General features: G+C 32.6%; 1 protein-coding gene across 18 annotated transcripts in view; it reads left to right on the top strand.

The window, feature by feature from the left end:
* Window positions 1-25,042, top strand: part of LOC139809074 (uncharacterized) — a 35,941-nt gene extending 10,899 nt beyond the window's left edge. For 2 of the 18 annotated variants that reach the window (XR_011731007.1, XR_011731009.1), the window contains 24 exons: window positions 180-515; window positions 1,269-1,613; window positions 1,986-2,330; window positions 2,701-3,051; window positions 5,707-5,832; window positions 5,998-6,123; window positions 7,328-7,666; window positions 7,936-8,247; window positions 10,254-10,370; window positions 10,509-10,631; window positions 10,772-10,897; window positions 11,054-11,179; window positions 11,333-11,458; window positions 11,612-11,737; window positions 11,868-12,008; window positions 13,736-14,077; window positions 19,394-19,522; window positions 19,659-19,793; window positions 19,950-20,075; window positions 20,236-20,361; window positions 21,954-22,293; window positions 22,524-22,629; window positions 22,947-23,247; window positions 23,727-25,042. Coding sequence is in view for 1 of the 18 variants with exons in the window: in XM_071771699.1 (XP_071627800.1) it covers window positions 180-515; window positions 1,269-1,613; window positions 1,986-2,330; window positions 2,701-3,051; window positions 5,707-5,832; window positions 5,998-6,123; window positions 7,328-7,666; window positions 7,936-8,247; window positions 10,254-10,370; window positions 10,509-10,631; window positions 10,772-10,897; window positions 11,054-11,179; window positions 11,333-11,458; window positions 11,612-11,737; window positions 11,868-12,008; window positions 13,736-14,077; window positions 19,394-19,522; window positions 19,659-19,793; window positions 19,950-20,075; window positions 20,236-20,361; window positions 21,001-21,085; window positions 21,954-22,046 (4,201 nt within the window). In the remaining 17 variants the exon portion in view is untranslated. Of the gene's footprint in view, window positions 1-179; window positions 516-1,268; window positions 1,614-1,985; window positions 2,331-2,700; window positions 3,052-3,422; window positions 4,005-4,433; window positions 4,516-5,706; window positions 5,833-5,997; window positions 6,124-7,327; window positions 7,667-7,935; window positions 8,248-10,253; window positions 10,371-10,508; window positions 10,632-10,771; window positions 10,898-11,053; window positions 11,180-11,332; window positions 11,459-11,611; window positions 11,738-11,867; window positions 12,009-13,735; window positions 14,078-19,393; window positions 19,523-19,658; window positions 19,794-19,949; window positions 20,076-20,235; window positions 20,362-21,000; window positions 21,086-21,953; window positions 22,294-22,523; window positions 22,630-22,705; window positions 22,871-22,926; window positions 23,248-23,726 lie in introns of those variants that run through there. The other 16 variants (XR_011731010.1, XR_011731011.1, XR_011731008.1 and 13 more) reach the window with 16 other exon arrangements.
* The last annotated feature ends 2,074 nt before the right edge of the window (window positions 25,043-27,116 follow it).

Consider the following 27,116-nt stretch of genomic DNA (forward strand, 5'->3'; position numbering starts at 1 on the left):
TATGTTTCAAGATCTGTACGCGATTTGGTAATTATAAAAATTTTGGCTATATATCCGTATAAACATACATCCTAATAAGTGAACCATGCCTCTTTATGACCTTTGTGAGATATTCTACAACAAACGCTTGTTGAGCCAATCACTGTACCACATTTAATATCAGACAATCTGTATTACAGAAAGGCATCGAGAAAAAAACGCAGCAAGTTGTGGAATTATTTCGAGGAATTGAAACCTTCGCTGGTGAAGTGTACGACCTGTAAAAAAGAAATTAAGATATCTAGACTATCAAACCGCACAACAAAAATGAGAGCCCACTTATTTAATGCACATGGAATATCTCTCGATGATGACACTCTTACACTACCTGACGACTTAAGGCAATATTACTCGGAATTACCTGGATATAAGGCAAAATGTAATGATTGTAGCAAAATACTTCTTTTCTTAACAGATAACAGACCTTTAAGAACACATTTAAGAATACATTCCACAAGAATCCAGAGTCGAGATAAGTAAGTACACAGTCAAAAATTATTTTAATACTAAAGATTATAAAATACATAATGTAATAATAAAACAATAACCAAAGAAAATAGAGCGAATAAAAGTGTTTGTCAGGGCATCCATATAATTTTTATTTGCAAATTAATATATCAAAGGTTTCATATTTTTATGGTTCCCATATAATTGTAAAAAAAGAAGTGATATCCGTACAAAACATATCTTTTTTGAAAAAAAATAATAAAATGCGCCAGGAATACGTGCTTTATACACAAATTTTATTTTAAAAAATTTTGACCAAATTTAGTCTTATAATTACATATTTTTTACTACGAAAATAATGATATCAAAAGGTACACAAGCTGTACTGTTTTTTTATTATTTAGATTCACACACAAAAGACATTTGGCGCTAAGTGTTTCTTATCATATTTATTTGGCGCAAACCTTCTGTTATTGTTTTTGTAGCAAAAAAATACAAATAGCATTATAAGATCAAATTAGATCAAAATTTTCTCTTTTTGATAAAGAAGATGTTGTATGGAGCACGTATACTTGGCGCGTTTTTTATCTTTCTTGGAAAAAGGTAAATTTGGAGATTTATATGCGAGATCTGATAATTATGTAAATTCAAACTATATATCCGTATAAACGTACATCCTAATAAATAAACTATATCTCTTCTTTACTTTTGTGAAAAATTCTACGAATGCTTGCTGAGACAATCACTGTACCACATTTAATATTAAACAATATGTATTACAGGACGGTTATGACATCGAAAAAAAAATGGAGCACGTTGTGGAATTATTTCAAAAAACTGAATTCTTCGCTGGTGAAGTGCACGACCTGTAAAAAAAAAATTAAGATATCTCACCCAGCAAACTGCATAACAATAATGAGAGTACACTTATTAAAAAAACATGGAATATCTCTCGATGATGACACTGTCACACTACCTGACAACTTAAAACAATACTACTCGGAGTTACCGGGATATAAGGCAAAATGTAATGATTGTAGCAAAATATTTACTTTCTTAACAAGTACAAGATATTTACGAAAACATTTAAGAAGGAGACATTCCATAAAAATCCAAAGTCAAAATAAGTAAGTACACATTCAAAAAATTATTAAAATACTAAAGATTATAAAATAAATGTAATGATAAAACAATCTATAATATAATTAAAGAAAATTGAGCGAATAATAGTTTTTGTCAGGGCATCCATATAATATTTATTTGCAATTTTGATCATAAATGTGCACGTACATTTGGTACGTTTTTTTATCCTTCTAATTGAAAAAGATATGTTTCAAGATCTGTACGCGATCTGGTAATTATGGAAATTTTAACTATATATCCGTATAAACATCCTAATAAGTGGCCCATGTCTCTTTATGATCTTTGTGAGATATTCTACAAACGCTTGTTGAGCCAATCACTGTACCACATTTAATATCAGACAGTCTGTATTACAGAAAAGTTACGGCATCGAGAAGGAAATGGAGCAAGTTGTGGAATTATTTCGAGGAATTGAAACGTTCGCTGTTGAAATGCACGACATGTAAAAAAGAAATTAAGGTACCTCATCAAACACATCGCACAACAAAAATGAGAGCCCACTTATTTAATGTACATAAAATTTCTCTCGATGATGACACTCTCACACTACCTGACGACTTCAGGCAATATTACTCGGTGTTACCGGGATATAAGGCAAAATGTAAAGATTGTGGCAAAACAATGTCTTTCTTAACAACTATATCACATTTACGAGTACATTTAAGAAGGAGACATTCCATAAAAATCCAGAGTCAAAATAAGTAAGTACACATTCAAAAAATTATTAAAATACTAAAGATTATAAAATAAATGTAATGATAAAACAATCAATAACTAAAAAAAATTGAGCGAATAATAGTTTTTGTCAGGGCATCCATATAATATTTATTTGCAATTTTGATCATAAATGTGCACGTACATTTGGTACGCTTTTTATCCTTCTAATTGAAAAAGATATGTTTTAAGATCTGTACGCGATCTGGTAATTATGAAAATGTTAACTATATATCCGTATAAACATACATCCTAATAAGTGGACCACGCCTCTTTATGACCTTTGTGAGATATTCTGCAAACGCTTGTTGAGCCAATCACTGTACCACATTTAATATCAGACAGTCTGTATTACAGAAAGGTTATGGCATCGAGAAAAAAACACAGCAAGTTGTGGAATTATTTCGAGCATTTGAAACCTTTGCTGGTGAAGTGCACGACCTGTAAAAAAGAAATTAAGGTACCTCATCAAACAAATCGCACAACAAAAATGAGAGTACACTTATTAAAAAAACATGGAATATTTTTCGATGACACTCGCACACTACCTGACGACTTGAGGAAATATTACTCGGAGTTACCGGGATATAAGGCAAAATGTAATAATTGCGGCAAAACAGTATCCTTCTTAACAAGTTTTAGAAATTTACGAAGACATTTAATTAAAAATTTAAGAAGACATTCCACAAGAATCCAGAGTCGAGATGAGTAAGTACACAGTCAAAAATTATTTTAATACTATATAAAATAAATGTAATAACAAAACAATCAATAGCTAAAAAAAATCTGCGAATAAATTTTTTATTAGAGCATCTTTATAATTCTTATTTGCAATTTTGATCATAAATGTGCCTTTCAAATCATAATAACTTTTTAATAAAAAGCGACCCCCGACTAAAATCACTTGCATGTTACTCGGGAGGATGTTTTTGACAATATATGTCAATTTCAAGGTCATCGGAAGTAAGTCCCCTTAACGCCATGTTTACCTAATTTTTTAATTATTTCGCAAATATAATTTAAGGGGGAATATACACCTAGAAACGAAAAAAAAGGTAATTTTCGGAAATTTTTTTCAGGAGGACTATTGGAATTGTCGAGTCGGGGTTTTTTGTAGTTAAAAATACACACTTTCAAGAATGTTTTAAATTTTTTTTATTAAAAAATGTTGCAAATTCACGGAGTACTGGAGTCGTCTACGGAGTGCCGTAAAAAAAGACGGTACCCAGCGACGCTTCGTAAAAAATCATCTAAAACAAAAAAATCAAACAGAAAATAAAAATAGATACTATAATCTAGTCTTTGTCGTAGCCGATTTTAAAAATATTGATTTTTTACAAAATGGCGGGCGCTTGAACTCAACGTAGCGATCTTGAAAATCGCTACAAACTTGTACCGCGTGTATAATGTTTCTATTTGTTGTTAGACAACTTTTTAATAAATAATTTTGTTTGTTTTTTAATAGGGAAGACGATAGTTATAGTCATCAATTTGCGGTAGTAAAAAAAAACAGTAAAATAATTTCAAAAAACAAGAAAAAGAACCAAAAATTGGGCTGAAATGACTATTTTTATAAAAAATGCTGTAGTTTTTCATAAAATTCACCGATTTTAAAAATTCCAACGGATTTTAAAAGACGAATAGACAACCTTCAAGGGCATGTAAGCGATTTTTTTGTTTCTTAAAAAAAACATATTTCTTTGAACATCTGAAGTAGAAATGATGAAAAACTGTCGGATGGGAAAAATCGCAAGAAATGGAAAGTAAAACAGATTCTGTCGATTATTATTATTTATTTGAAAGGTAGTCAAAAGTTATAAAAGTATATGGAAACAGTAAAATTAACTCCACAAAAACTTTACAAAGTTTTAATCAGTTGCTGTGCAAGAACAGCAAAAGTGAAATAATTGACCGAATCTTAAACAATTATATATGAAACAGAGGTAGAATTTTCCGGGGAGTGCTATAAAGTGTATAATTTTTCGTTATCGATTTTCACAAAAAATATACTTTACTGTGGTAAATGTCGAACGTAAACGGCCAAAGAGGGTAATACGTTACCCCAAACGATTTTCTTTTTCGGTTTTCAGCTGCTGCACGGATCTAACGCACTCGCTGAATGACGGAAGTCGACTGCCGGATGACTAAACTGAATTATAGTTTAGGTTCTCGGTATGAAAACTAACCTTCCTAAGGCAGGGGCGCAATTTGAATTTCGCGTGGGGCAACGTATTACCCCACATTACCTTTCTAGGGTTAAATTTTTTGAGGATCGGTTTTGAGGATTGGCTATACACATCAAATAACTTAGGGTAGATTGAGGCGAATCGGATTAATATAAGTTGTAAGACAATTTTCGTTAGTATTTTATTTTAAACGAGCAATTTTATCATTAGTAATCCGATTTGCCTCGGTCTACCCTATACATTTTTTAGGCAGAAATCAATAACCCTTTCACTAATCTTCGCCAAATTCGAAACAACCTCCCTTTAATGATACCTTATATATAAGATTACGTGTATAATTTGTACACTTTTTAAGCAAAAATTGGTAACCCCTTCACCGATCATTGCCAAATATTCAACACTAATTTATCTTTAATGAAACTCTATCCATAAAAAAAATGTGCAAGTAGAAACTTGCACATTGCTTTCTCATAGTTTTTTAGTGTGCAAGTAGAAACTTGCACATTGCTTCCTCATAGTTTTTAAATGTGCAAGTAGAAACTTGTACATTGCTTCCTCATAGTTTTTAAGTGAGCAAGTAGAAACTTGCACATTGGTTCCTTATAATTTTTAAGTGTGCAAATAGAAACCTGCATTGCTTCCTCTATGAGAAAGCCAAATTAATAAATATCTACTAATAATTATGCATACAAAAACAGGCTTCCTCATAGAGGAAGCAATGTGCAGGTTTCTACTTGCACACTTAAAAACTATAAGGAAGCAATGTGCAAGTTTCTACTTGCTCACTTATTTAAATATGTTTTTATATAAAACATTTTTTCTGGGGTAATCTTCATCTAAACTAAAGCTAGAATAGAACAAATACGTTAAAATAGCGTTTTTCCCTAATTTGATTTTATATCATATCGGTCGTGTTTCACTTATTTATTGTATTAATCACAAATTCAGTCTGGACATTAATTGTTTGACATTAACATTACAGAAATTCGAGATATGAAACATTCTCTCCCTATCTCTTTCTTTTTTTTCCTCCTTCTCACTCTCACTTACAAAATTTTACTCCATTACGGTTCACCTACAATAAGTACATATAATAGTATTAAGTAATACGTACAGTTGTAGTATTTTAATAATTATTACCTTTTTCTAATTTTAATCACACCACTTTTCTATGCAGACCAAGCACTTCAAGTTTAGCGGATAATGATATGGATCCTTCTGCAGAACGTCAAAGTCAAGACTCATCTGGTTTGCCCGTTCAACCATTTAAAAAAACGACAGAAAAAACAGGCGCATTTAATGAGTAATTATTCGTTTTGCTTATATCATACAATATAACGATATCTTAATATTTAATTTTTTACTCTTCTACAAGATGTACAATTTTTTACTCTTTTGCAAGAAAGTAATTTTACAACGTTAATATTTTACATAATTTTGTTTCTAATTGCATCCTTTTTCAATGTAGACCAAGCACTTCAATTACAACGGGTTTTGATACAAATCCTATTGCAGAATGTCAAAGTCAAGAAACGGTTGATTTGGATCCTCAAACATGTGAACAATCGCAAAAAGAAACAAGGGCACGTATTGGGTAATTATCTGTTTTGTTTATATCATACAATATAATGATATCTTACTCTTGAAATACTTACTCTTATACAAAAGAATAATTTAATATTTTATTTAAATATTTTATTTAATATTTTATTTATATATTTTATTTAAATATTTTATTTACAAAATATTAATATTTTAAATAATTCCATTTCTAATTGCACCGTATTTCAATGCAAACCAAACACTTATTCAAGTTCAATGGGTTACCATACGAATCCTTCAGCAGAGAGTTAAAATACTGCAGAACAATACCTTTACTTCTGCATTCTCCGCGTTTTTTTATTTGCAAATTAATATATCAAAGGTTTTATATTTTCATGGTTTCCATATAATTGTAAAAAAAAGTAATATCCGTACAAAACATACCTTTTTTAAAAAAAGAATATAAAATGCGACAGGTATACGTGCTTTATACACAATCTTTATTTTAAAAAATTTTAATTTAATTTGGTCATATAACTTTATTTGTGTTTCTTGCTACAAAAACAATTATACTCGAAAGTTTGTATCAAGTGAATAAGATAAATTAGTAACATCTGATTTTTTAAATGATGTTTCTTTATTACTACATATTCGTTGTGTATGTGTTCTAAAAAAAAGCACGTACACAGCAAATATAATAAAGATCTAAAAAAGAACACATACGTTGCAACTATAAGAAAAAAACATTATTAAGAAAATCAGATGTTACTACTAATTTAATAATCTATTCAAACTTGATGCAAACTTTTGGGTATTATTGTAAATATTCTAAAGAAACATCAGATGTTACTGATTTATCATATTCACTTGGTGCAAAATTTCTGATATTGTTTTTCCATCCAAGGCATGTAAAGTCGATACTCGAATCTATCGAAGTTTATTGTTTTCGTTTTTCCGCGATGTCGATTGGTTCTCTCACTGCGCTTACTTCATGAGCAGCTGTCATCGTATATTTTGACAGTTGTATGTAATGTTAAACCTAAATAGTGCGCGCAAAATTATAACATCAAATATTATTCAAAATTTTTTTAACTTTTGTAGATCTGTACGTGATCTGGTAATTAAAAAAATTTAAATTATATATCTATATAAACATACACTTTAATAAAAAAAAACATCTCTTTGTGAGAAATTCTACAAGCATTTTTTAAGGCGCTCACTGTATCACATTTAGTATCAGACAATCTATATTACAGGACTGTTATAATGGCACCGAAAAGAAAACGCAGCAAGCTGTGGAATTATTTCGAACAATTAAAACCTTCGTTGGAAAAGTGCACGATCTGTAAAAAAGAAATTACGATACCTCAGCCAACAAGACGCTCAAAAATATTTAGAGCACACTTATTAATTAGACACGGAATATTTCTCGATAATGACACACTACCTGCCGACTTAAGGCAATATTACTCGGAGTTACCGGGACATAAGGCAAAATGTAATGATTGTGGTAAAACAAAGTCTTTTTTAACAAATACTGCACATTTACGAAAACATTTAAGAAGACATTCCACAAGAATCCTGAGTCGAGATGAGTAAGTACACATTCAAAAAATTATTAAAATACTGAAGACTATAAAATAAATATAATGATAAAACATAGCTGAAAAGTTAATCAAATAAAAGTTTTTATCAGAGCACCCATGTAACACTTATTTGCAAGTTTGATCATAAAGGTGTCTTTCAAATGATAATAATAATAATATTTTCGTAATAATATTAATATTTCAATTATTTTGCATATATAGTTTAAATAAATTTGATTCGCTTATTTTCACGTTCTTTTATGTATAAAAAAACGTAGGGAGTCTTGGAATTATTTCGAGGAATTAAAACCTTCGCTGATAAAGTGCATGACCTGTAAAAAAGAAATTCAGATACCTCATCAATCAAGACTCGTGCCAATATTCAGAGCACACTTATCAATTAAACATGGAATATTTCTCAATAATGACACTTTTGCACTACCTGACGACTTGAGGCAATATTACTCGGAGTTACCGGGACATAAGGCAAAATGTAATAATTGTGGTAAAACAAAGTCTTTTCTAACAAATATTGCACATTTACGAAAACATTTAAGAAGACATTCCACAAGAATCCTGAACCGAGATGGGTAAATACACATTCAAAAAATTATTAAAATACTAAAAATTATAAAATAAATGTAATAATAAAACAATCAATAACTAAAAAAAATTGAGCAAATAAAAGTTTTTGTGAGGGCATTTATTAGCAATATTGATTATAAATGTGTCTCTCAAAACGTGATAATAATAATTTCTCCATTATTTCGCATTTAGTTTAAATAAATTTTTATTGGTTGTTTTCACGTTCTTTTATGCATCATAGATAAAGACAATTCAGATATTTAGATTGGATATTTATTTGTTTGACATTAGTATTGCAGAAATTTGAGGCAAATATATAATTAAACTCTCTCTAAATCGCCATTTACGGTCCGCGCTGGATCTTGGTAGTCAAATTATTATATATTTTTTAAATCGAATTGATTTAATTACGGGGAGGGAGGGGGTTTTACTCCAACGGGAACTGTGTTATAAGTCTGACAAATCTAGTCGGTGCGCAGTTTACTAATGTTGGAAAAAGATATGTGTAATACATAAAAAATATATCATAATTTGACCGTAGATGGCGATTTAGTTTAATTATTTGATTGCATATCATAACGGTCATAGAAGTCGCTCGTGTTACTGCAAAAATATAAACTGCATGATTTATACATAGTTCTTAAAGATATTGAAATTAATGTGCGAGAGTATACATATACATGGTATTTTCTACCTAATCACAAACGAAATATACCGGTCAACCGATTTTAATAAAATTTGAGGAGAACATACTTTCTATGATACTCTATTTGTGTGAAAAATTTCAACCCAATATCTAAAAAAATCCATACGTACACACACACACACACACACACACACACACACACACACACACACACACACACACACACACACACACACACACACACACACACACACACACACACACATACATACATACATACATACTTCCGGACATTTTTTACTAATACGATTTTTCGACATTTTAGAACATTCTAAACCTATTTCCATCAAAATCTCGAAAAAAATTTTTTTTACCATCACAAAGCTTCCTCTATGAGGAAGCAAAAATATTCATACAAACAAGTACACGTGTACATATACGTACACAAACAACGCAAACACATACATGAAGGCACTCAACATTCACAAATACACGCGCATATGTACCCTTTACATATAAAAGAAGGCATCAGGTTATCTGAAAGAGACTCTGGCAGACACTCAAATTCTATGACTTCAAAGCTCCATATTCTTTTATCTTTCGATTTTTTGTGGTTGTGACACGGGAGACATGTGTTCAGAATCACGAAAACTATAATAACTCAGGAGCGATTGGGTGTTGGCAGAGGTCCCCTTCTATAACAAACAGTTTTTTATGTATCAAAAATTTTATATTTTTATGATTTTAATTGGTGGCCGTATATGTCTTATGTTTAAACGCGTACTCACATTAAGACAACTTCTATTATAAATTATATATTAAGAAAGACGTATCTTTCAGGCAGCGTATATAAGCAATAAATAAGTGAAACACGACGGATATAATATACAATCAGATTAAAGAGTAACGTCATTGTAATGCACAAAATATTATAAGTTTAACTCGGAAGATACGCCGTTTTACAGTCAAGACAGAATTCAGTAGCCTGATAATATTATTTGTCTGAATTTATGTACGTACATTTCTTTATCTCAACTAAAGCTAGAATAGAACAATTACGTTAAAATAGCGTTTCTCCCTAACTTGATTTTATATCATATTGGTCGTGTTTCACTTATCTATTAATCACAAATTTAGTCTAGACATTAATTGGTTGACATTAGCATCACAGAAATTCGAGGTATAAAACATTCTCTCCCTATCTCTTTTTCTTTCCTCCTCCTACTTACTCTCACTTACAAAACTTCATTCCATTACGGTTCACCGTCAATATATAAGTACATAGTATTAAGTAATACATAAAGTTGTAGTATTTTAATAATTATTACTTTTTTCTATTTTTAATCACATTATTTTTCTATGCAGACCAAGTACTTCAAGTTTAACGGATAATACTATGGATCCTTCTGCAGAACGTCAAAGTCAAGATACATCTGGTTTGCCTGTTCAATCATTTAAAGAAAAAACAGGCGCATTTAATGTGTAATTATTCGTTTTGCTTATTATACAATATAATGATAATGTGATATTTAAATATTAACTCTTTTGCAAAAAAAAAATAATTTACAACGTTAATGTTTTAAATAATTCTATTTCTAATTGCACTGTACTTCAATGCAGGTCAAGCACTTCAAGTTCAACAGATCACGATATGGATCCCAATCTAGAACGTCAAATTCAAGAAATAGTTGATTTTGTTCTTCGATCTGAACAATCGAGAAAAGAAACAAGGGCACTTGATGGGTAATTATTTGTTTTGTTCATATAATATCACATAATTATAATACCGTATTATTGAAATATTTATTCTTCTGCAAAAGAATAACTTATAACATTAATATTTTATATAATTTTATTTCTAATTGCAACACATTTCTATGCAGACCAAACACTTCAATTTCAATGGGTTATGATACGAATTCTGCTGCAGAATGTCAAATTCAAGAATCACCTGGTTTGCCCGTTCAATTATTTGGACAAACGAGAAAAGAAATAAGCGCATTTGATAAGTAATTATTTGTTTTGCTTATAACTTATATCATACAATGTAATGGTATCTAACTAGTTAAATATTAACTTTTCTGCACAAATATAACTTACAACTGTGACATATTTAATAATTACTTCCTCTTATTTACTTTTAATCACGACACATTCCTACACAGACCAAGCACTTCAAGTTCAGCGGATTATAGTATGGATCCTACTGCAGAACGTCAAAGTGGAGAATTATCTGGTTTGCCAGTTCAATCACTTAAAAAAATGGCAGAAGAAACAGGCGCACTTGATAAGTGATTATTTGTTTTGCTTATATTATACAGTATAGTAATATTTTGATATTTAAATATTTACTCTTTTGCAAAGTAATGATTTACAACGTTAATGTTTTAAATAATTTTTATTTAAATATTTTCTATTTCTATTTGCACCGTATTTCAATGCAGACCAAGCACTTCAAGTTTAGCAGATTGTAGTGTGGATCCTACTGCAGAACGTCAAAGTGAAAAACTATCTGGCTTGCCCGTTCAATCATTTAAAGAAACGACTGAAAAAACAGGCGCTCTTAACGAGTAATTATTCGTTTCGCTTATGTCATACAATATAATGATATCTCGATATTTAAATGTTTACTTTTTTGCGAGAGAGTAATTTACAGCTTTAATATTTTAAATAATTTCTATTTACATATTTTCCATTTCTAATTGCACCGTATTTCAATGCAGATCAAGCACTTTAAGTTTAGCGGATAATGGTATGGATCCTTCTGCAGAACGTCAAAGTCAAGATACATCTGGCTTGCCCGTTCAATCATTTAAAGAAACGACAGAAAAAACAGGCGTTCTTAACGAGTAATTATTCGTTTTGCTTATGTCATACAATATAATAATAACTTGATATTTAAATATTTACTCTTTTTAAAAAGAATAACGTTAATGTCTTAAATAATTCCATTTCTAATTGCACCATATTTCAATGCAGATCAAGCACTTCAAGTTCAATGGATTTCAATAATATCTTCTGCAGAACGAATCCTTCTGCAGAACGTAAAAGTCAGAAAGCAGTTGACTTGGGTCCTCAAACGTGTGAACAATCGAGAAAGGAAACAAGGGCACGTGATAGGTAATTATTTGTTTTGCTTGTATCACACAATATAATGACATATTATTATTAAAATATTTACTCTTTTGCAAAGGATAATTTATAACGTTAATATTTTATATAATTCCATTTTCAATTGCAACACATTTTGATGCAGACCAAGCATTTCAAGTTCAACGGGTTATATGACACAAATCCTTCTGATGCAGAACGTTAACATACTGCAGAACAATCGTTGGCTTCTGTATTGTCCGCGTTTTTTTATTTGCAAGTTAATATATCAAAGGTTTTATATTTCCATGTTTTTTATGTAATTGTAAAAAAGAAGTAATATCCGTACAAAACGTACTTTCTTAAAAAAGTAAATAAAATGCTAGGTATACGTGCTCCATACACAATCTTTATTGAAAAAGAATTTGATCTAATTTTGTCATACAATTATAATTGCTTTCTTGCTACAAAAACAATGATACCCGAAAGTTTGCATCAACCGAATAAAATAAATTCCCAGAAAGCAAAGCGTGTCTGATCAAAATCGCGCAAACCTATGATTGCTTATGATGCTGGCAACTTGCCGTACATTTGCTTCAATTGATGTCGAGTAATTTAATATTTGAAGCAACACGCAGGCAATATTGCATATATGTATTGCCAGCAATTTGTCGGCAAGAAAACAGCATCAAATTTACTTCGCGTTGCTAGCAATATAACAGCATTGTGTGATCCTATGAATTATTACAGCAACATGACAGCAACAGCTCGAATTTTGAATCAGACGATTTTAAACCGCAGCATATAAGTAGCCAACAAGTTGCTGGCAAGTTGTTGTACAAAATTGTTATATCGTGAAGGCATCAACTTGCCGACAAATGCGGACTCAGTTGCCACAATTCTGATAGCAACACATACTATGTTGTCGGCAACATGCCACAACAATGTAGACACGCTGCTGTCTGGGTCTTTAAGAAAATCAGATGTTACTACTAACTTATCTTATTTATTTAATGCAAACTTCCGAATATTATTGTAAATATTTTGAAGAAACTTTTTTTTTTTTTTTTTTTTTTTTTTTTTTTTTTATTTATTCAATATAAAGAAAAGACCGTAGGGGTACCCATGTGGTCATAGTAGCAAAACCGAAATCTAAATTGCATCACATCAAAACAAAAGACACTTCGACTAAATCAACATGGACGCCTCAATAAAAGCGTCCCAAACAGAAGTTAACTGCGTAATAAAACTCGTATACTCTTATAACTCTGAACTCGAAACTATGTGTAAGTGTATGAATGTATGTATATTTGTTCGTGTATGTCCGCGGTGTTAGGAACTCGGTATTGCCGTAGGTACGTTAAGCCCAAGGAACTGCGCGGATCACTTCCCCCTGCGGCCTGAAGAAACATCAGATGTTACTAATTTATCATATTCACTTAGCGCAAAAATTCTGATTGTTTTTATAATAAAAAACACAAATAAAGTTATAACATCAAATATTATTTCAGAATTTTTTCCAATAATTAGTTCTATAGAGCACGTACATTTGATTATTGACGTTATTTACCTTTTCAGAAAAATGTAACTTTTGTATATCTGTACGTGATCTAGTAATTATATTATAAATTCGAACTACATATCCATATAAACATACGCCCCAGTAAAAAAAAACCATATCTCTTTTTGACTTTTTTGACCTTTTTAAGGCGCTCATTGTATCACATTTAATATCAGACGATTAATCTTTATTACAGGTCAGTCATAATAGCACCGAAAAGAAAACGCAGCTTGTTGTGGAATTATTTCGAGCAATTGAAACCTTCGCTGGTAAAGTGCGCAATTTGTGAAATGGAAATTTATATGCCTCATCCATCGAACAGAACAGCAATAATGATAGGACACTTAAATAGACATGGAATATTTTTCAATAATGACACTTTCACACTTTCTGACGACTTGAGGAAATATTACTCGGAGTTACCGAAATATAAGGCAAAATGTAATGATTGCGGTAAAACAATGTCCTTCTTAACAAATATCATACGTTTACAAAGACATTTAAGAAGACATTCCACAAGAATCCTCAGTCGAGATGAGTAAGTACACATTCAAAATTATTAAAATTATTAGACTATAAAATAAATGCAATGAAACGATCAACAGCTAAAGAAAAAACGCGAATACAAGTTTTTATCAGGTTATCCATATAATATTTATTTACAATTTTGATCATAAATACGTCTCTCAAATAGTAATAAAAATAATATTTCAATTATTTTGGATAATTTAAATAAATTTGAGTCGATTATTTCACGTTCTTTTATACATCATAGATATAGACCAGAAATTTAAATTAGATGTCTATTTGGTTGACATTAACACGTACTGTAGAAATTCGAAACAGATATACAGAGTGTTTTCTAAGTAAGTAAACAAACTTGAAGGGGATATTCCTTGGCTTACTTGAAAAAGAAAAAATTCTCTAAACATGTGTCCTAAACTATTTTGTTTTCAAAATACAGGATGTCAAAATTGTGAAAAAAAAAATGAAAACTTTGAAAATCTAGAAAACGTTTAAAGATATTTTATTCAAATTTAGTATGCGTGCGGTATTAAAAAATATGTATCTTCCAGTACCGATGAATTATCAAGAGACACGGTAGTGTCTCGCGCCAAGTACACGCGGAGCGAGACCGACCGTGACTCTTTTACGCGACGCGACGGGTTGCGAGTACCCGAGATGTTGAGATCTCGATAACGAGTGAACGGATCAAGTTCTAAGTAGGCTTGATCGATAGCTTGGGGTCCAATTAGGGGGGGGTTTCTCTTATAATATTCCGCTACGTGCCCTACGAGCGGAGATATTGCGACGCAAAGTCCAAATATGAAAATTTATTTTTAAAATACTTCCTACTTCTACGTCGACCGCTCTCATCTCAATATTATTATGATTATCAGAGAAACGTTACTTTCACTTTTTCGCCGCTGGCGGCGCAGGTATCGCCAGTTTCGATATCGCGCGCGTATTTCGAAATTAGGTCGATAGACTTATCGGTCAGGAGGAAGATTTCTATTTAGGCAAATTAGGTATATACTTATATAATATATATTGAGTCAATTGCTTCATGTTTATCTGGAGAGATTTCGTATCCTTACATCGTATTACCACCGCTGCCGGAAAAGAAGTTTCTCTACGCTTGGCAGAAAGTGCCGCTAGGGAATTTTTAAGTCGATTCTTATGAATCAAGCTTGAATTCGATGTCTAGTTATCCCAGGTTGCCGATGACGAGGTCCAGATAGTGCGCTTCATAGTTTTCGGTGTCCAGGTGTAATAATATGTTGAATTCGATGTCTACGTGTCCCAGGTTGCCGATGACGAGGTCCACATAGTGCGCTCCGTAGTTTTCGGTGTCTACGTGTATTAATACCTTGAATTCGATGTCCACATGTCCCAGGTTGCCGATGACAAGATCCAGATAGTGCGCTTCATAATTTTCGGTGTCCAGGTGTAATAATACGTTGAATTCGATGTCTACGTGTTCCAGGTTGCCGATGACGAGGTCCAGATAGTGCGCTTCATAGTTTTCGGTGTCCAGGTGTAATCGTACGTTGAATTCGATGTCTAGGTGTCCCAGGTTGCCGATGACGAGGTCCACATAGTGCGCTTCGTAGTTTTCGGTGTCTACGTGTATTAATACCTTGAATTCGATGTCCACATGTCCCAGGTTGCCGATGACGAGGTCCAGACAGTGCGCTTCATAGTTTTCGGTGTCCAGGTGTAATCGTACGTTGAATTCGATGTCTAGGTGTCCCAGGTTGCCGATGACGAGGTCCAGATAGTGCGCTTCATAGTTTTCGGTGTCCAGGTGTAATCGTACGTTGAATTCGATGTCCACATGTCCCAGGTTGCCGATGACGAGGTCCAGATAGTGCGCTTCATAGTTTTCGGTGTCCAGGTGTAATCGTACGTTGAATTCGATGTCTAGGTGTCCCAGGTTGCCGATGACGAGGTCCACATAGTGCGCTTCGTAGTTTTCGGTGTCTACGTGTATTAATACCTTGAATTCGATGTCCACATGTTTCAGGTTGCCGATGACAAAGTCCACATAGTGTGCTTCGTAGTTTTCGGTGTTTAGGTGTATTAATAACTTTAAATCTGAATGTAGGACACGTAGATATCGAATTCGAGGTATTAATACACGGAGACACCGAAAACTACGGAGCGCACTATGTGGACCTCGTCATCGGCAACGTGGGACACCTAGACATCGAATTCAACGTATTATTACACCTGGACACCAAAAACTATAGAGCGCACTATCTGGAACCCGTCATCGGCAACCTGGAACACGTGGACATCGAATTCAAGGTATTAATACACCTGGATACCGAAAACTATGAAGCGCACTATGTGGACCTCGTCATCGGCAACCTGGGACACCTAGACATCGAATTCAAGCTTGATTCATAAGAATCGACTAAAAAAATTCCCTAGCGGCAGAATCAAGAGACACGGTAGTCTCGCGCCAAGTACACGCGGAGCGAGACCGACCGTGACTCTTTTACGCGACGCGACGGGTTGCGAGTACCGAGATGTTGAGATCTCAATAACGAGTGAACGGATCAAGTTCTAAGTAGGCTTGATCGATAGCTTGGGGTCCAATTAGGGGGGGGTTTCTCTTATAATATTCCACTCCGTGCCCTACGAGCGGAGATATTTCGATGCAAAGTCCAAATGTGAAAATTTTTTATTAAGATACTTCTTATTCTATCTACTTCTAACGCCGACGTCTTATATGACCTTTTTCAAAAAAAAGGTAAAAAAAGGTAAAAAATGCGCCAAGTACACGCATAGTAGTATATATGTATTATGTTGTTACCTCGAAAAAAACAAAGTGGTAGTATTATACCTCGAAATAACACCCTGTACATACTGTTTATACAATGCGTAATACTACAAAAAGGCATGATATCTGTACAAAATTACCTTTTTTAAAAAAAAGGTAAAGAAAGGCGCCAAGTACACGCATAGTAGTGTATATGTTGTTACCTCAAAAAAAAAAAGTGGTAGTATTATACCTTAAAAAAATCTAAGTAACAAGTGGTAGACGAAATCTTTGTATCTTGAAAAATCTCGAAAAAACCTAAACAGTAGTATCTTCATCTCGAAAAAAAAACAAAGTAGTAGTATTATCTCGAAAAAACCTAAGCAGTATTATTTTTATTTCCAAAAAATTATTACTCAAGTGATACACATCACAAAATTACGTTACCTTATCAAAAAATGAGTCGCGTTTCAAGTGATCTATTATTACAATTACAAAAAAGAAATGATATCTCTTTTTAAATTACAGCGCCAATTACAGAGAACATATATTTTTCGAGATACAAAAATTACGTCTACCACTTGTTACTTAGGTTTTTTCGAGGTTTTAATCTACCTGGAACGTGTGCTTTTTACACCATGTGTTTTTAAGACAAACCCAGATAACATGCATGTTGCATAAGACGTCGTAAAGATATCTTAAAGATATCATAAAGATATCTTAGTTGTCTTAAAGATATCTTTAAGACGTCTTATGCAACATGCATGTTATCTAGGAAGTAGTTTAGAACACATGTTTATAGGACCTTTTTTTTCTTAAAATAAACCAAGGAATATCTCCTTCAAGTTTGTGTACTTACTTAGAAAACACCCTGTATAAAATGTATAATATTATATGCAGTTCTTATAGGTGTTCAAATTAAATAGCTCAATTTAATAAAATCTATATAGCACAACTCAAATCTGCCATCCACATATTACATAGATGATTAATAATTAATAAAAAATTTTATTAGCCAACAATTAACGGTTCTTTATCATTTGAATATACGTGTAGGTCAAATGTCAACATAGTGTAGGATTAATAAATAAATACTTGTAGAGTCGGAGTAAATGATTAACGTTATATGCATATTTATTTTGAGCAAAGTTATAGATTAGGCAAATAGTTATGACAAAAGCGATGCAATGAATATAAGTTATGACGGGCGATACAAATATGAACTCTTAACTCTATCCTGTATCCCGATTATTCGTATATAACTCGCTAAATGTCTCGTATCTCGAATGAACGTAACTCTTAATACTGTCTTATAATCTGATCACCCGCGCGACTCGTTAGTGAATGCGCGACGTTACTCTGTATTGCTCGACTTGCTCTCTCCGACTGCATGACTGTTAACGATCGGAGCGGTCGCCGCGCACAACTTCGCGAAGACGTTCGATACGCGATTCTCGATTATCGATTATCGACCGGGCGCGGAAAATAATCCCACAATAGTGATATTGATTATTCGTTACCCTTGAAATTATTATTATATATATATAGCACCAACCTAATTTATTCTGACATATTCTACAATTTTTCATAAGAACATTCTATCATTTTCGACCGTTTTAATTTATAACCGTATTCGTCTTATGTTTAAACGTGTACTCATGTTATCATATTAACCGCGTTAATTGCTATAGACGAAAATACTCGCGGACGACGATCGTCCGTCAGACGCTTCGGACAAGTTAATTCGTTTGTTTAGGAAACTAGTCAGACTCTCAGAAGTCAAATCGCATAAGCATTGTAATGTTTCCCTTTAGTGTTGTTCTATGCTTTCGAATCACACAGAAAAACAATTCAAATACATTGGTATTTTTTCTTTACGCATTTCTTCCTTTTACTTCTTTTCTTACCTCAAATATCAAGAAAATAAAACATTAGTTGCTGTTGATTAAATAATCTCGATTTTTAATCATATTTGTAGTCAAATTATGAAAATTTGCTTGACAAACTTGCGGCCTAAGTTAACACCAAAGCGTCTGACAGGCAATATCGTCGCGCGAGTATTCTCCAAAGCAGTTAAAGTTTAAGGCAGTCTCTATTATAAATTATTTATTAGGAAAAACGCCTCTTTCAGTGACGTTACTCAAGAACGTCATTGTAACGTAAAAAAATCATAAGTTGAATTAGGGAGATACACCATTTTACGGTCAGGACAGGATTTTAGTAAAGTAATAAAATTATTCGTGTGCATTTATGTATGTACATTTCTTTCAACTACAACTACAACAGATCAATTACGTTAAAACAGTTTTTCTCCTTAACTTAATTTTATATCATATCGGTTTTTACTTATCTATTAATCACAAATTCAGACATTAATTGTTTGACATTAGCATTACAGGAGGTATAAAACATTCTCTCCCTATCTCTTTCTTTTTCTTCCTCTTTCTCATTCTAACTTACAAAACTTTACTCCATTACGGTTAACCGCCAATAAGTACATAATAGCATTAAGTAATACGTGCAATTGTAATATTTTAATAATTATTCTTTCTTTTCTGTTTTTAATCACACCACTTTTTTATGCAGACCAAGCACTTCAAGTTTAACGGATAATGGTATGGATCTTTCTGCAGAATGTCAAAGTCAAGATAATACATCTGGTTTGCCCAGTCAATCATTTAAAGAAACGACAGAAAAAACAGGCGCACTCAATGTGTAATTATTCGTTTTTCTTATATCACACAATATAATAATATCTCGATATTTAAATGTTTACTTTTGCGAGAGAGTAATTTACAACTTTAATATTTTAAATAATTTCCATTTCTAATTGCACCGTATTTCAATGCAGTCGAAGCACTTCAACATCGACGTGTTGTGTTATTGATCGTTCTGCAGAATGTCAAAGTCAAGATACATTTGGTTTGTCCGGTCAATCATTTAAGCTATTTAAAGAAACGACAGGAAAAACAGGCGCACATAATGAGTAATTATTCGTTTTTCTTATATCACACAATGTAATGATATCTTGATATTTAAATGTTTACTCTTTAATTGCCAAAGAGTAATTTACAACTTTAATATTTTAAATAATTTCCATTTACATATTTTCCATTTCTAATTGCACCGTATTTCAATGCAGATCAAGCATTTCAAGTTTAGCGGATAATGGTATGGATCCTTTTGCAGAACGTCAAAATCAAGATACATCTGACTTGCTCGTTCAATCATTTAAAGAAATGACAGAAAAAACAGGCGCTCTTAAAGAGTAATTATTCGTATTGCTTATATCATACAATATAATGATTGTACAATATATCATACAATATAATGTTGATATTTAAATATTTACTTTTTTTTTAAAGAATAATTTACAACATTAGTGTTTTAAATAATTCTATTTCTAATGACTACGTATTTCAATGTAGACCAAGCACTTCAAGTTCAATGGATTATAATACAAATCCCGCTGCAGAATGTCAAAGTCAGGAAACAGTTGATTTGGATCCTCAAATGTGTGAACAATCGAGAAAGGAAACAAGGGCACGTGATAGGTATATAATTATTTGTTTTGCTTGTACCACATGTAATGACATTTTATTATTAAAATATTTACTTTTCTGTAAAGGATAATTTGTAACGTTAATATTTTATATAATTCCATTTTCAATTGTAACACATTTCGATGCAGACCAAGCATTTCAAGTTCAACAAATTATGATACGACTATTTCTGCAGAACGTTAACATACTGCAGAACAATCGTTGACTTAATTCTGTATTGTCCATGTTTTTTTATTTGCAAATTAATATATCAAAGGTTTTATATTTTCATGGTTCTCATGTAATTGTAAAAGGAGTAATATCCGTACAAAACTTACCTTCTTAAAAAAGTTAATAAAATGCGCCAGGTATACGTGCTCCATACAAAATCTTTATTGAAAAAAATTTTCTAATTTTTAAACATGCGAGACTGTCAGTTCGTTCCTGACTTCCATCGTGCGAACATGTTTTGTTTTGTGGCTCTGTAATTTTGGTATTTCGTGTATGCCACTTTGATAATGTGAATTTCACTTGTATGGTACACAATATGAATTGGAGCCATATCGTGGGACATTCTCTGTGTAAATATGTACTCTCGATCTTTTTTACACGTTTTGCTGTGCATCATACTTATTTTCTGTTAATTTCTAGTCTTTCATGTATGATGTTTCTGCCAATATATCTCATAAGAATTAGACAGAGAGTGTGTTGGCGATGGTTCTTTTTTTCTCATCAGGTATTTTGATATTTATTTCGCTCTTTAAATTTTGCACTGACTATAAGGAATTCAATTTTTGTTACATTTTTTAAATTCTAATTATTGACGTTATTATTTGCCTCTGTGCTATTTTGTTAGATCACTTGATAAGGATCCTGGGTTAAAACGTTGTGAAGCTATTATGTATTGATTGCCAATTGTTGTCGAGATAAATATATTCTCTTTGGACAAAAATTTTGATCTAATTTTGACATATAATTTCATTTATGTTTCTTGCTACAAAAACAATGATACCCCAAAGTTTGCATCAAGTGAACAAGATAAATTAGTAACACACCACATATCGAGAATTTTTTAAATAAAGTTTCTTTATTATACTTGTTGTATACGTGTTCTGAAAAAAGAACACGTATCCAACAACTATAATAAAGAAACATCATTAGGAAAATCAGATGTTACTACTATGTAATTTATATCCCATTCACTTGATGCAAACTTTCTGATGTCATTGTAAATATTTTATACAAACATCAGATGTTACTAATTTATCGTATTCACTTGGCGCAAAAATACTGATAGTTTTATAGTAAATAACACAAATAAAATTATAACATCAAATATTATTTAAAAATGTTGTCCAATAATGAGTTGGAATATAGCACGTACATGTAGTTATTGGCATTATTTACTCTTTTTATATAAATGTGACATTTGTATATCTGTACGTGATCTGATAATTATAAAAATTTTAATTATATATATAAACATACGCCCTCTAATATAAAAAAATTATACCTTTTTTTTACCTTTGTGAAAAATTCTGCAAACGCTTTTTAAGGCGCTCACTGTATCACATTTAGTATCAAACGATTAATTTGTATTACAGGTCGGTTATAATGGCACCGAAAAAAAAACGCAGCAAGTTGTGGGATTATTTCGAAGAATTGAAATCTTTCCTGGTAAAATGCGCAATTTGTAAAATACAAATTCATATGCCTCATCCATCGAACAGCACAGCAATAATGATAGGACACTTAAATAAACATGGAATATTTTTCAATAATGACACATTCACACTACCTGACGACTTGAGGCAATATTACTCGGAGTTACCGGGATATAAGGCAAAATGTAATGATTGTAGTAAAACAATGCCTTTCTTAACAGATATTATACGTTTACGAAAACATTTAAGAAGACATTCCACAAGAATCCTGTCAAGATGAGTAAGTACACATTCAAAAAATTATTAAAACACTAAAGACTATAAAATAAATCAAATAATGATAAAACAATCAATAGCTGATAAAAATTGAGCGAATGAAAGTTTTTATCAGGGCACCTATGTAACACTTATTTGCAATTCTAATCATGAATGTGCCTCTCAAATCGTAATAATAATAAAGTATTTCAATTATTTTGCATAATTTAAATAAATGAGTCGCTTATTTTCCAGGTTTACTTATACATCATTGATATAGACTAAAAATTTAGATTAGATGTTTATTGGTTTGACATTAATACTGCAGAAATTCGAGGCAGTTATACAGAGTGTTTCCTAAGTAAGTGCACAAACTTGAAGGGAATGTTTCTCGGCTTTGTATAATATATACATATATATTTTTTATTAATGAAAAGGTCCTCTAAACATGTGTCCTAAACTACTTTGTTTTCAAAATACAAGATGTCAAAGTTGATAAAAGAAATGAAAATTTCGAAAATATGGATAACGTTTAAAGATATTTTATTCATAAAAGTTGTTACACATTGACGGAATGTGCTAACAGAATTGACAATAACAAAGTATGTTTCTCATTTGCGGCCTTTTGGTAAACATAATTTGTTGCCGACATTTGCAGTTGCAGAAAATTTGTTATAGGGGAGCTGAACTCAGCAGAGTGCAAGGGTAAAGGCACGTCCCATGTGCGGCGTGTGTTCCTGCAATCCCGGTTTTTATAAAAAACAATGTGAGTGCGAGGGAAACGACAATGGTGCTGACAAATCGATCTCGATGACCGACTGCAAACCCAACAATCAAACCACCGAGATCTGCAGCGGTCATGGTACATGCAAGTGGCGTCTGAGATTGCGACAAATGACCAAACAACCCGCAAGAACTGTTCTATGGAAAATATTGCGAATGCGACAATTTCTCTTGCAAACGCTGCAGTGGTGGCCAGGTATGTCCGAAAATTAAAGATATAACGATATAATTGCAAAATAAGATTCTAAGCAATGCAATCGATAATAAAATCCTAATTCTCTTCATGTATAAGATATAAAAAGTACTTATAATAGCTCCCCAATAAAAATACTCAACAGATTTGTGTAGTTAAATAAACATGATTTTTTATGGATTAAAAATTATATATTCATAATTGTACTAAAAAATATTTTAACATTTTTCTAAGCATATATAAGTATTTACCGCCAATATAGATAACAAAAATTATACACGCTCAAGAGAGGGTAGCTATATAGGAACGGGAGAACTTTATTATCGCGTGTAACTACCGTATTCTATAGCTTGATAGCTGTTTTTAACAAATTCACGGAAGCCTTCGAATGACGTTTATAAGGGTGGTTAGACAAATTACACGCCTTTATGTACCCCATTACGTTCACCGTTCGTTTCTTCTTTGTCCGTTTAAATTTTAAGGTCTGCAGCGGATGGGGCAAGTGCGAATGCGGTACCTGCAATTGTCTGCCGAAAATGGGGTGGCGAGACGTGCGATTGCAAGGAAACAAACAGCACATGCATCTCGCAAGAATTAACGTTCAGATTTCCAGCGGACGCGGCAAGTGCATCTGCGGCAGCTGTCACTGCCACGAGCGGAATAATATCCGATATTCCGCACAACATTGCGAGGCGTGCCTAGTGAGTGTCCGCGCTTAATATAGGAAATGATCTGGAAAGTTTATTGTTGGAAGAAATCGTTTATCGATAAGACAACAGAAAAGAAGGCTTGAGATGCATGGATATTTCTATACATTGAAATTTCTATACTAATCGACTTATCCGCATACAGGTGGCGATTCACATGGAATTAACATTATTGTGCATAACATACACATAATTGAAAATTTAGAAAGTTTTCTACGAGAAAGAGGAAAAGTTATTAATAAAAAATAAAACTAAATTTATTGTTAAATGTGTGGATACTAAACAGTTTAAATTGTTGATTACATCTATTTATTAATTTTATTTAAATCTTATTTAATTTGATTTTTACTTTAGAAAATGTACGTTTCAATCTGTATGCATATATAATGTTCTACAGTAGTTTTTAAGATATATAAGTAAAGGCTGTTTCTTCCGAAAACGTCCGTGCTCCGATTTAGGCTGCATTCGAGGAGCGCGCTATTAGCGCTATTGCATCATTCTGTCTTTATCGCTCATCAGGTGTAAAACAAGGATAGAACAAGCAAATAGCGATAATAGCGCGCTCCCCGAATCCAGCCTTAGGTGAAACTTTGTGAATAGATTTCTTTTAGATAAAAAAAAACATATTTTTAATTTGCTGCCTCCGCGCATACATTTTCCACGCAAAACTCGAGGTGCCACATGGGTTTACAACTTTCCACGCGTGGAAAGCTCACGTATGTATTTTGAAGGCATACTATGTGTCTAGTTTAATAATAGTGGAGCCCCCCGCAGGGGGGCGGAACCTATCTGTCTCCACGCATACACTTTTCACGCGAGACGAGTTGTCACATGGGTTCGTGGCGTGCCTTACGAGCTCGTTTATATATATATATATATATATATATATATATATATATATATATGTATGTATATATGTAGGTCCAGAGGTATGTTCCAGGGGCCGTATTCTGTTCCACTAAAATCCGCTTACCGACAATTGTCGGTGTCGTTGCGCAGCTTTTACACGATATAAAAAACCTGCGCAACGACACTTATCGAACCGACAGTTGTCGGTAGGCAGGAATGGAATACAGGCCCAGGACTGTTTACGTTTTTTGAAATGTACAGTCCTGGAATATAACGCATATATATGTAATCAGATTCAAAAAACTGTCCCGAAAATTGCCGTAAGACATAAATTTTTTCCAGGACAGTCCTGGAAACTGCCAAATGTCCCGGAATATACTGATATCAAAAATAAAAGTCCCGGAACATACTTCCGGACCTACATATATATATAATTCTCTTTTCTCTATTTATCAAAGATTTATGAAAGTTATATACATTTCCGTTGTCCAACGTTACATTGAACATCATTGACTAGCTATTTATAAAGTAATAACGTTGGCAACATATAATTGAATCGATAACTTGTACGGAAAAAATGGGACAGGATGCATTTTTCTGGAAATATTTTTTGCCATAAGAAAAGAGATCCTCCTTTTCTTGCAAGAAATTAACAATCCAAAATTTCAAGAATATATAGCCGTTTTGCAAGATGTCACATTTCTCTGTGAACTTGCCTTCATTACTGACATGACTAATCAACTTAGGCTTCTCAATTTAAAGCTGCAAAGAAGAATATTTCCCAATTAGTTAGTCATGTCGATTCTTTCCGAAGAAAATTACAGTTATTCAAATCTCACTTAAATGATAATATTTTTTACTTTTTTCCTTCTTGCCAGATTCTCGAAGAACACGGCAGTAACTGTAATTTCAAGGAATACATTGTGACTCTGAATATGGCACGGAATCGAGCCAGTGGAGAAAATGGACAGTCCTTTTTTCTTCGGAATTTGCGTGGCGGCTCTCAGAAACTTGTTATTTTATTCTTTTGACGCACTTAACATCGTGGCGTTCGCATGATGTGGTTTGGGCGCAACGTCTTGCGACGCATGATTTATTGTTGCGTAACTTGCGTAATTATGTATAATCTCCCTTGAGAAGGACCCAATCGGGGTCGAAACGTTGTGAGACGAATAAATAGAAATTGGCCAGTTGGGTCGCCTTTAATTTTGCTTCAATTAGAGTCATTTCAGTCGTCAGTGGATTAGGCCTACAGAGGATACCACTTTTAAAAAAACGCGTCAACAATAGTACCTCACGGGTGACGTGGAAAGCTATTGTAAACGTAAACACATGTTTACGCTCCTGAGCCTCGAGCGACTTGTTGGCTGCGCGCGGGCGGCGAGGTAAGGGGAAGGCGCTAGGCGGCTAGGCGGAGCCAGCTGAAAATCGGCCGAAAAGTGCATTTTTTGCCGAGCTCTGACTGCTCTGAATCCTACAGGATTCGGTAACAGCCAAAACGCGGGCCTCTCATCCTTCTCTTTGGTAGAAATAAACATAAGCAAAAGTATATATATATAATCTGTTGCGTTGTGGCAATCATGGCGCAGAGAAATGTGCACTGGTTTTAATGAGCCTGTGAATGAGCCGGAGATCCGAGTTCAAATCCGACGAAAAATTGTCGGATTTTATTATTTCGATCGCCCACCTTTCGCCCTCTGAAAGTGATGCGGCAACTGGCAACCCACCGAGAGTATATATATTGCCGTTATCGGATCCTTTAGCGGAGATATATAAATATAAATAAAAAATATTAAAATGAAATGAATATCTAATAACGATTATACCGCAGATCTACTACCAAATGCGGTTTGAAGCATATTATATAGTTCTCGATTGAGGACTTAATTCTCTCTTAAATATGGCTTCAAACCTCTTTGTGGTAATAATCCGTAGTATAATTATATTATATTAGACTCATTTTATTTTAATATTTTTTATTTATTTTATATATCTCTCGATTATATTATTGAACATTTGTTGTTATTATACAGATTTAGTTACAAAGATTTAGATAATATTTAATAATATCACTCTTATTATATCTTTGAAAAAATTGAAATTATATATTGTTTATAGTATACTTATTATGTAAACATCAATAGAAAGTATTAATGAAAGTATATACAAAATGTATACGGGTATCTTTAAAGAACTTATTATAATTACTTTTTATTTTATTGCAAATTATCCTGAATACTTGATAATATTATATACTATCAGGTTGAGGGGAAAATTGATTTCAAATAAGAAAAATAATTTGTACTCAAATAAAAT

This window comes from Temnothorax longispinosus, chromosome 2 (genome assembly GCF_030848805.1).
Source record: "Temnothorax longispinosus isolate EJ_2023e chromosome 2, Tlon_JGU_v1, whole genome shotgun sequence".
Classification (NCBI taxonomy): domain Eukaryota; kingdom Metazoa; phylum Arthropoda; class Insecta; order Hymenoptera; family Formicidae; genus Temnothorax; species Temnothorax longispinosus.